The sequence below is a fragment of the Limulus polyphemus genome, unplaced genomic scaffold (genome assembly GCF_000517525.1).
Source record: "Limulus polyphemus unplaced genomic scaffold, Limulus_polyphemus-2.1.2 Scaffold261, whole genome shotgun sequence".
Lineage (NCBI taxonomy): Eukaryota > Metazoa > Arthropoda > Merostomata > Xiphosura > Limulidae > Limulus > Limulus polyphemus.
The window spans coordinates 672,526-684,655 of record NW_013665871.1 but is presented as its reverse complement, the minus strand read 5'-3'; the positions used below and the strand labels follow the sequence as shown (position 1 = coordinate 684,655).

The window sequence follows — 12,130 nt, the reverse complement described above, 5'->3', positions numbered from 1 at the left end:
AAATTAATTTTAGTTATATATATATATATATATATATATATATATACAGTTAAATTACCCAAAAATCATAAATTACTATACCAATACCACAGAATTCTATTAAAATTTATCAAGCTGAGTAACTAAGCTGTATTTCAGTCTAAAAAATATACAATTTTGAGCAGACTGAAGACATAACCTACCTCCTTGAAAACTTGGTTTGAATGAAAGAGATAGCATCCAAACATGTTAAAATGGCTAAGAAAGCCACTAGGGAGACATTTTGAGTTTTCGATTGGTTATTCATGTCATATATAGAAGTAAATGTATACAAAGGAGCATTTCCAAAAATGGAAAGAGGTTGGCAGGGTGCCACTGTGTTTGATTTATTACATGAGCAATATCTTTGCAAATAGAAGAGATAAGAGGTTTTTATTTTATATTCTAACTTGTCAGTATCAGTAATTTGAGTTTCTAATTCATATGAAACTGTAGACTTAGTATTTTGACTTCACAAATACCTAATTTGAACAAGTGATACATTCAACATACCATGTGACACACAAAAATCGATGTTTATCTATGTGTTTTTTTAATATTTACTTTTAAATTAAGAAATTGAGTAAGGTATAATATTAAAATTTGAATTATAATCTACAGTTTGATACCAAACTTATTGACATAAATTCATGAAATAGTAGTTCGATAAAATTTTGAATGCGAGTGTTTGTTTATTAAACTTAACCATTACCTTCATAGCTTGAGCTTTTTTGTGAAGAGTATATGAAATGGTTTAACAGTAATGTTGTAAATAATTGATACTTGGTGAAACTCCATAATTATAGAATTGAGGAAAAACAAAACACTTGTATAACACCACCAACAACAAATTCTTAAGTAATGTTTTTTAATCTAAAGGTAAAAACTTTAATAAACTTAGCAAAGACATTAAATACAAAATATTTTATCAATTTTATTTGAAAGAAAAACATGATTTAACCCTTTCCAGACAAGTCATGGGTCAAAGGCCATGTCATTGCATTTGTTGAAAAAAAAGGCTTAATTTATGAAGGAAACACCTAAGTCCTCTAAAAATTTAACACAACTGAATTGTATTTCAGTTTCTTACTTGGTCAGTTACAACAGACAAAACTTCTTCTATAGTTGATGACAGCATGGCTCCTGGAGGTGTCGAGACAGGTTCTTCAAGTTTAAACTTTGTTTCGTTACTTGCTGCTTTCAAGCCAGAGAAAAAAAAATGGAGAAAAACATAAGACAGATGCAATACATAGGATATGAACACAAAATCTAACATAAATTTTGCATACAATTTTTTAAGGACTTCTAAGAGCAATTTTAATGTTTTCTATAAAACACACAAAAAAAAACACACCAAGTTAATCAACAAATCACACTTCACAAAATAAAAGTTTTGAGACAGCTTGAATACCAAGCTGTCTCAAAACTTTAATTTTCTGAAAAGTGGGTTCCTTGTTATCAATTTTCACACTTCAGAAGTTTCACAAGAATAACAAGAATAATTCTTCAGAATTATTTTCACATTCAACAAAAAGGATTCATTAATATCACATGTGAACTTCAAAGTATGTATTGTACATAAAATAACTTCAAAGTAGGTATAAGCAGAACAAAAGAACAAGGTGTAGTTGTGACTGTTACCATAACTGAACCATACTCAATAATGTTTAATTGTGAACTATTTGATGTAATGGGACCAGTGAAGTGAGTACAAGAACTGTTTTTGTTTAAAACATATAGAAAAACAAATTAAATTTGCTACATAAACATGCTCTCTCACTTACTTAGTTAACTCACACAATTCATGAAACTTATATGTAAAACCTTTGAATATTGCACAAAAAAAAAGTTAATCCATGCACATGGGTTTTTGTAATTTGAAACTTAATATCTTGATCATTTAATTGACAGGTCTGTTTGTTTTTCTGTTTTAGAGCAAAGCCACATTGAGCTATCTGATCCCCAAATGTTGAGCTTGTTTATGAATGGATGAACATAATATTATTTGAATGGTTACAAATATTGATATATATATATACAGTAGTCCCTGTTAGATACGATCGACCTATCTGCCATGATAAAAAAAAGTCACACCTGACAGGAAGTCGTTATTAAAAGGATAATGAACGACAGACTTCCAGCTGTGCCAGTTGTTATTCTCAGGGGTTGAACATAATGGTTTATGTACTGTATAGCAAGTTGGTGCACTGTATAATAATAGTTATGATAGATAACAGTTCAATAAAGATAACTTAAAATTTGTTTGTGTTTTATGTAAAATAATTTATTCATCAATCATATTTCTTTCATAAACATCCATGTATCACATTTTTATTACATACACATTAAATATTACAAACTGACACAAAATTTATTTCATAAAAAATCATCCACCTTCGTTTGTCTTGCACATTTAACAGTCACTCTGAACATTCACGAGTCTGACAGTGTTAGTTTTCAAAACACAATTTTAGTATCATCATTTTATAAAATAATGTGCAATAAATGTTCAGAATTCTACATCAGAGAAACAAGAAGAAAATTGGAAGCCAGAGTCACCGAACATAATAAAAAAAACATCCCATATTTACCACCATTACAACTCTAAAAATCCTTAGTATAACTAAATAAAACACTGTAATTTAAACAAAAAACAAACATTGGAAGCCAATTATCTTGAACAAAACAGCCACACCCTAAACCAAAATTTCACCTTGAAACTTGGATCCTTTGATAGAAGTTCAGAATAGGAACCATTTTGCGAATTTAAAATAACCAGTAAAGAAATAAAAATAAATATCTTAACTAAATTATTGCTAGACTCTATCCAATACCTAATACGGTAATCCACTCTCAATACAAATACTTCATAAAATGTAATATGTTGTATTAAAACAATTTCAAGTTGATTAAAAATTCTCTAATTTTCATGTTTCGTTTATTTTGTTGCTTTCATCACAACTTTGGTCTATGTCAGTGTCCAAGTCATGTTTCTATATCAACACTTCGAGCCTTCTTCTTCTTCACCGTGACTTTCTGTTTTAAGCTTAAGACGTTTGCAGCTTTCCTGGAGGCCTTGAAGCATTTCATTAGCCATGCTTACCACACAGATTAGTTGAGTCTGTCACTCAACAAATTGTGTGTTAATAATCTTCACACCCCACTAGCAAATCCTAATCAAGTTACTTAACGTCTAGGCCACTAGCTCAAGAATCTACTACACAGACTAAAAGAATAACCCTTAATTCCATGATGAGGCAAAGACAAACAACAGTTTCTGACCACCTCTGGATACCTTTCAAGACCTGAAAGTTTTTAAGATAAAATACCTACATTTATGTACCAAGGAGTTTGACTTGAACACCCCATGGAACCAAGATACATGTACTAAGCTGTGAAGCAATCTCTGGTCATGTGACCTCTTTTTGTTCCATACTGTATATACTGTATTCACATGTCTCTGTAAATTACATTATTGATATGAAAAACATTCATTACAGAGAGGTGGTTATTCAACCTTCTGCCCAAAAATCACAGTTGTATGTCGCATCTGTCAGGAAGTTGTTTGTGCGAGGTCAGATCAACGTAAAATCGTTCGTGCACAGAAAAAGAAGTTGTATTTAAAAGGTAGTCATTATTGGGAGGGACCGTATCCACCATATACACACACACATACACACTGCTTTTCATACTTAAAAAGTTTTGAAATCACGAACAAATAAATGTGTAATCACTTTTGCAAAAACATAGTTTTCAACCTCAGTATTATGTTCACTTCATAAATATGTTAAACATAACTTAACCAACATAAGTTTAGACAAAAGTACTACAGTTGTAATTACTCCTCATATTGGACAGGTTGTTTTGGATTATTTGGTAAAAAAAAGGATGCAAAACCCAGTCTAATTAATGATGTTTGATTCCTTTGATTAGAAGTTTAACCCTATGTGTAAGGTAGGGAGTGAATGGGTAAAAATGTGCATGTCATTACCTTTTCACAGAGTTACATTCAAAATTTAATCAAAACTTTTATCACCGTATGTCAATAAACTTGGTCTCAAAACAGTTTATAACTCAAATTTTACTTTCTTAAATTCAAAAAGAAATATTTAAGAAAATTAAGAGTTTTCACTTCTCTGTATCATGTGGCACTTCTTCACTCCAAACTGCCCATTCTGAATTTTTTTCTGCTCCATATGATCTTTAAGTTTGGCACAAATTACACACTTATACTATAGATATTGCTAAGCCATAATGTAAATGTCTAGCCTTCAAGCTTTTTGCTTTATTGAGATGTTAGTACAAGAAAGTCAAACCCACATGTCATACCCTTCATATCATATCCTATCTTTCAAAAAAAATGTCAATAATTCTCTCTGACATTTGCTATTGGGTTACTTATAATTAGAAAAAAGAGAAGATTCTATTTTAATGAATTTCTTATGAGGTTAGCTTGTTCAGCCAACAATTTTTGAAATACTTATTTGACATTGTTGAGATTGACTTGATCAGCTAACTGGAATTTTTTTAACCCTTTTATAACTTAGTTAGAAAGCCAGTTAAATATAATAGTAGTTTTAAGACATTCTATTTTTCGTGCATGATAATATTTTGTGTTCTACACTACATATTTGAAAATAAAAATATGTTTTATCATACATCAACATAATTAAAAACATAGGGTCAATGTTTTTTTTCTTCCACATGATATTGAATTTGACATTGAAAATTTCAGATTTCATCCAATTTTTGTGGTCAGCTCTACTCAGTAAATATTAGAACAGGCAAAAAGAAGTCAGGATATCAACAATAAATGCAGCTTGAGAAAATTAATTTTCCCTTTATTTACTTTGCCAAACTTTGATTAAAAAATTTGCAAAATCCTGTGTTCTACTATTAATGATATTCAGTACACTAAAAAATACATTTGACGCAAGTGTTAAGGTTGAACATACGTGTACTTTTATACAATCAAACACAAGCAGACATCAAAATATATTAAGCACCAACATTATCATACCTTGTTCACTGCCAAGTTTGTTGCTACTTAAAATGGATGTTCCACCAAATGCTGAATGAACAACACTACTCAAGCGGGAATGCAACTCGGGTTTACTTGCAGCTCGGATCAATTCGGAACTAATGATCTTTTCCGTCTTTTCTCGTGCTGCCTGCTCAACCATCTTTTGAGACAACACTGACAGCTTAGCAAGAGCTGCAGCCAGTTCTTCAGTGGCAAGAGCATGTCTTGCACAATCCTAAGGATTAAAAATAAGCAAACATCTTTAACAAGTTATTAAAATACAGTTAGTTCAACAAGCTTATTTTGAAAGTCAGGTAAGTAGCATGAAAAAAAATTGCATCATTCAAAATTATTCTGACCCTTGTACTTTGCAGTTTTTTTGAGGCTCTATTTTAATTGATAAATTACAAAATAAGACTTTTCTTTTATGACAATGATATACCCACTTAAAACACTAAGTTCACAATGATCATAATTAACCTGGTAAAACGTTGTACTTTTAATTATGACAGAGTATTTCCTTTCATCAGATCATAATTCTAACAAGCAAACATTAAACAGGAATTTTTAACATTAAAAACAACTAAGGACATTCTTTTTTTTTACTCAAAACTTACAACTTTCTTCTCTCAATACACAAGTTGAGCTATAGTTAAATATATGCCAAATAAACTGAAAATCCATTGGATTATGAAGAGTACCATTTACACATGCAAGTTTCGGGATAATATAATTCACTATTTTAAAATGCTTTTTGAATTTTTCTAAATCTTGAAAATGTACCTAATTTCTCTTCTGAACAGTATTAAAATCTTATTTTGCAGAATCAGCATGTAAATAATGTAGAACTAGATACAGTACAATATGATGTTACTGAAGAACAAGAAAAAAAAGTTCAAAATACATTTTGTAGCTTATCTCACCTGCCAAGACATTGCTCTTTCTGTGAGACACTGCAGAGCTACTCCTTCAGTCAGCTTGACTGGTAGCTTCTGCAATGACATTACAAGTGAGAGGATTGTTTCTAACCTTGGCCTCCGTGACCGAAGACACATGGGACATAGGAACTTGAAGTCTCGTGCAACATTAACTACTGCTGCTGATGAGAAGTTCTGCTGTTTCTTTGTATGCACTGATTTAGGTAGAGGGACACAAGTGGCTGAGAACAATGAGAAAATAAAGTGTTTTAAACGAATATCGAAAATATTACTTACAGAAGGAATATGTGTATGTGTGAAGCTACACAATAATGCTTGTCTCACTGAAACATAAAACTGAATAGCCATGAAACTAGTGTATAAAAAATAATTTGTCAAATAAATACTACCTTAAACATAGAAAAGTGAAGGAGCAAAACGAAAATATAAAAAACAAGAATTTCTATTTATAGCATAGGTCATCCTCAAAGAAGTGCTATAATGTCAAGTTACCTACATTTTTTTTTAATTTTGAGTGTTAATTGTGCATTATAAGAATGATGTTCCAGGTACCTTTAAAACTACTTTCTCTCTCTCATTAATGGTGCATAATCTGATAGCCGTGTTGAAGTACTGTTGCTTGACACTAATGTTAATCTGACAGTCATGTTGAAGTACTGTTGCCTGACACTAATGTTAATCTGACAGGCATGTTGAAGTACTGTTGCCTGACACTAATGTTAATCTGACAGTCATGTTGAAGTACTGTTGCCTGACACTAATGTTAATCTGACAGGCATGTTGAAGTACTGTTGCCTGACACTAATGTTAATCTGACAGCCATGTTGAAGTACTGTTGCCTGACACTAATGTTAATCTGACAGCCATGTTGAAGTACTGTTGCCTGACACTAATGTTAATCTGACAGCCACATTGAAGTGCCGTTACCTGACACTAATGTTTTCTTTGTAACAAGCTTCTGAGAAAAACTGTGAAGTTAAGTTAAGACCCCCACACCTTGTAAGTGATATCAGTCGAAGTCCACTTGAAATGCATCAGCTGTCTTGACAGATGTGTGATTGAACAGAATTGCTGTGATTCCAGTTTCTTTGGCCATCATTTGCATGAAAAAGATAAAAATTCCATTGTTTGTCTGGAACCTTATGAACATTTGGCTTTGGTTAATTTTAAATCCATATTTATTATCTTATTAATGGTACCAGCTTTATCCCAATGGAATTTTTGGTTGAAGCATTCTCTTGTTTATTCTAAAGACATGCTATCTTGAACATGTTTTTGCCTCTGAGGAGAATGTATGAGGCTCCTTTATTCAAAATGGCATGCTCTTCTGGCTCTATATCATTTAACAATCTTGCTACATGAATATCCTTCCTCAGAAATGGCTGTGACAAATTTATACTAGTAGTATTGTAACGTCAAATTGTTGAGAATTCACAATGAACCAAATATACAGTTGCTAAACATGCTTTCTATGGCTCACAAGTGTGGTGAAATGCCACTACAACAGTATATGTAAATGTTCTTATAACATACAAACAATCCTTTATATATTCTTGTAAAAATCTTGGGTCTCACTTCGAACATGTACAAAAACTTGTTATAGGTGGCAGGAAGATCCATCATTAGATTTTTTAAACTGGACAGTACAATCTACAACAAATTCTTCTGAATTAAGACCTTTATTATACTTGAACTTAACTGGACAATCTAGACATTTTCAACAAGAGTTATTTTATTACAAAAGCTTTCGACTCAATCATTACACGAACATTTGACAGGTGAGGCTTTTCAGTTTGTATCAATTAATTTCTGGTATAATTGATTTTATTCATGTTATGAGTATAAATCAATTATAAAATGTTAACATATAATCAATAAACACACACTTCACTTGTTACACAGCACTTCCAAAGGACTTATCCTCTACAACAAGTTCACAACATTTTACAACCACTTTTAATATTATAAACAGACCAAATGATCCCATCAAAAGTTCTAAGTTCAATTATGTTTGTTTCATTTGATCATAATTACAATTATAATCCCTACAAACTGGACTTTAAATTAAAAACCATTTTATCTATTTTTCTAATTATTTCCAGATTTTCAAGCAATAGAACAACAAGGTGAAATCCATCTGTCTGTTTTGAAATCCATACTTACAAGGTACCTTGTTCAAGCATGCAAGTCAATATTGAAAAAAAAACATTTGATTTTGCTATCAGAACTACACCCTTCGCAACTTTAGCAATGTGATGGTGTGAAAAAAGATAGTATGAATACAAGTTTACATCCATAAAGAAGATTTATAAAATAATCTACATTTCAGCCAGTTAAAACTAAGTGTACAAAGTTGAAACATCCTGCTCAGCATTTCTAAAGAAGACAAAACTAATTTCAAATATCCACAGGTTTTCTAGTTATTGTACCTATAATTGTGATACATGGCTTAAAGAATTAGCTGTCAGAGAAAGTTGATAATTTAAAGCACTTTCAAAGAGCAGACACTTCATAATGTATTAAATGGGTATTAAAATAAGAGAACTATTCAATAATAATACTATTCTGGAGTAATGGTAATTAATAATAAAGCAGGGGGAACAAGAAATACAAGATGTCAGTTTACAAATTATTTAATATTCACAATTCACTTTATATTTCAAACAAAGACATTGCACAAATATATTTTTAATTAATACTATCATTTTTGCTACAAACTATATAAAGGTTTTGTTTTAACCACGTAACCTAAAGAAATTATTCCATGACTGAAATAATTTACAAAGAAAAATAATTAATTACATCTAATAGAAATATGACATTTAATTATGGTGTAGATTTAAGGGTTAACACTGTTATACTTTAAAGAGTTAACATGACATCCAAAACTATTCAATGCTACCTAATTAGAAAACAAAACAACAACTTATTACATCTAAGTAAAACTTAGTGTTTCAAATATGAGATAACTTTCTGTAAATTGTTCAGAAGTTAAATGCAAAATGACAGCACCAAAATTATTGCAGCTATTGTTAACACTTAAGACCTGTAAGAAATACATTGCACACAGAGATTTTTTTTATTACTGCCACAAATTCAAGATCAATTAAGGAAATGAGAATCATTACTGAAGAGCCAATATTACAATATTTAAAACAGACAAAACAGAAAAACTAATACTTACTATGAAACCAGTCCTTGCATAGTTCACATTGAAGCATGTAATTGGTCAAGGGTCTCTGACATACGCAGTAACGAGTGTCACCAGTATCCTCGACTCGTTTCTTGATATTTTTGTTCCGCAGCTCTCTCATTGCTTTGAGCTCTTTTTGTTCAGCCAACTTAAATGCAGCAACCTGGAAAGAAACATGGTTGATACTGAACTGCTCAGGTCAATTTCAAGCACTTTTCAAGAACTTTCTAAGCAGTCTCAGAATGTTTTTCAAGCACTTTTATGGAAGCTAAAATCTACATCAAAATCTATCAGATTTCACTGAAATCTTATAAACTTCTATTCATTTATTCAACATATGAATGCAAACTAAAACTAAAAGAAAGATTTTATTTATTGTGCCCAACTCTGCAACATGCATTAAAGTTAGATATATCGTTATATTCTGCTATTATAATATTTTCAAGCACTTAAAATTCCATTCTTAATTTCAAGGACTTTCAAGGATGTGTATGCACCCTAAAGAAAAAACCTTCACAGTTTCTTCTTGTGAATTACTTCTCATGGTGTTTTGCATAAAAAGTGCCAGATAATAAAAGTCCTTTCCAACACAATGCATGCAGACAATACCACAAAACATTTAAAACTGTACTAAAAATAAGTAGACATAAAAATAATATCAGCATCATCATGAAATATGTCATTTTAATATTTGGTAAATTCTTTAATCTTAAAACAATTTTAGTTAAACCGACAAGTTAACAACGTGTCGCATGCTATAAAGTTTTTAGCTGCTATGTAAGCTAGCATCAAGCTTGATAAACAACTTCTAATCATTTTTAGGCAACTTTAGAATAAAAAATTTGTTTCAGATATTTCTCATATCTATTATTTATGAAAATAAGTACAGTGTCATTTTTTGAATGAATTACATTCTGTGAAGTATAAACTCTTGAATTTTTACACTGCCTGCCAGAGCAGAAATGTGATTCCCAAATGTTTAAGTTGGTAAACTATTCTTCTAATCATTTTTAGGCAACTTTAGAATAAAAAAATTATTTCAGATATTTCTCATATCTATGCTTTATGAAAATATGTACAGTGTCATTTTTTGAATGAATTACATTCTGTGAAGTATAAACTCTTGAATTTTTACACTGCCTGCCAGAGCAGAAATGTGATTCCCAAATGTTTAAGTTGCCTCATGGTTTTTCCTTTGTCATCTGCTGCACTCATTTTAATGGAGTCATTCTCTTACTTCCAATAATTATGAAATTACAGTACTACTTTGTTCACTAGGTTTGTTTGTTTCCAAATATTTGTGTAAAACCATCCAAGGGACAATCCACACTAACGATTCTTATTTTGAACCAATAGGCTAAAGGGAAGACAGCTAGTAAACAACACCCACCACCATCTCTTGGGTACTCTTGTTTGACTGAATAGTGGGATTTGGCAATAACCCTTATAACATACCCACAGCCCCAAAGTTCGATTTTTTAGTAGTTTGGTAATAAGAGAAAGATTGGCCCCAGATTCATGGTCAGCATGATAACCAGTGGGTCATGCACAACAGCATTCACATTAAATTTAAATTATATCTAATTTAAAACAGGCAATTGTTGCTTAAGTCTGATGTTGCACTTTTTTAGAAATTTAATTGAAAACATCATCATACTTTAAAATTTAACATCTTTATCAGTTGAACTGTTAGTTTTTTGTACTCTTCTGTAATGATTTTTTCCCAAATGACAAAGTTTACAAAAGATTATTTAAAACAGCCAAGAAGCTGGAAGTTAAAAACACTAACATGCAACCCTCTTTGTGCTACTTCCAATCTCTTAAAAAGGCATCAATAGGCATCACATTTCCCTCCAAACAGATGTTTAGGTCACAAATGAGCATGTGTGGTTCACAAAAATGTATGTGTACACCAACCGATTATCTAAAAATTTTATAGAATACTTTGTCAAAGTTTAGTAGGCCAGGAAAGAATTTCATACATGACTGAAGTCCCCACAATCAGGAGCTTCGAAATTCTCCTCAACTAGAACTTAATGATAATTTAACTAAATAACAAACAGAAAAATGGGATAAATATGTACAGTTCCTAGCCCTGATGAATGAGTACTATATATTATTATCAAATGACTAAAGATAAAGTTCCAAATTAATTCCTAGTCTGACAGAAAGAAAATGCTGTGTACATTTGAGATATAAACTCAGATCTGTTTTTTAAATAAGACACAAATTTCTTCTTCAAAATATGACATTCTTTCAGAGCAAGAAAAAGAAGTCAAATGCTAGGAATTTTTAATACAACAGTTAAAAGGAGAAAGTAACATTTTCAGTTCACAAACATAAAAAGTATTTTCACTTTTTTTTTCAGAAAATTGAAAAACAAAATTTCATGGATTAAATCTACTTAAGTATATTTCTAAAATAAACAACATATATACATTGAAAAATAGTTTCCTTATAGAATTTACAAGCATTTTCTTCTGATGTTACATAGTGTTCTACATTCATTTTCTATTATTTAAACAAAGAAACAGCACAGAAAAAAAAAATTGCCTTTTCATCAGGGAAGTTACTCACAGTCTTCACTGAATGGAATCCCTAATCCACAGCAATCATTCTAGCATATTTTTAATAAATTCAAAAATTTCACAGATGTTATGTTACATATTCAAGATGTATCGTCTACTTGGTCCTAGTTAAGTCACAATTTTAAAGTTAATAAAACAATGCTCTGGGTTCTACAACTACGCAAGTTCTTCACAACTTACAATTTCAGCAGGATCTTTGCTACTCTCTAACTTTGTATCAAACAAGTATGATTCCTCTTTATCACGTTCACTACTTCCTTCTTTGGTTTTCTTTTTTTTATTCTTATGGAGAAAGTGTGAGCCCACATCATTCCTGGGTGACAAGACCTTTTATATACATTGAAGTATAAAAAGGAAGTTTTCACATTCC

The 12,130-nt window shown here is 30.9% G+C and overlaps 1 protein-coding gene across 3 annotated transcripts in view; it reads right to left on the bottom strand.

Annotated features, from left to right (window-relative positions):
- LOC106478904 (lysine-specific demethylase 5A-like) overlaps nucleotides 1–12,130 on the bottom strand; it is a 97,833-nt gene that overhangs the window by 16,017 nt on the left and 69,686 nt on the right. For 2 of the 3 annotated variants that reach the window (XM_022382602.1, XM_022382604.1), the window contains exons 26-30: nucleotides 11,941–12,087; nucleotides 9,164–9,335; nucleotides 5,965–6,200; nucleotides 5,039–5,276; nucleotides 1,109–1,215 (exon numbers count right to left, since the gene is read on the bottom strand). In XM_022382602.1, the coding sequence (XP_022238310.1) occupies nucleotides 1,109–1,215; nucleotides 5,039–5,276; nucleotides 5,965–6,200; nucleotides 9,164–9,335; nucleotides 11,941–12,087 (900 nt within the window). The remainder of the gene's footprint in view (nucleotides 1–1,108; nucleotides 1,216–5,038; nucleotides 5,277–5,964; nucleotides 6,201–9,163; nucleotides 9,336–11,940; nucleotides 12,088–12,130) is intronic. The other variant, XM_013939482.2, reaches the window with a different exon arrangement.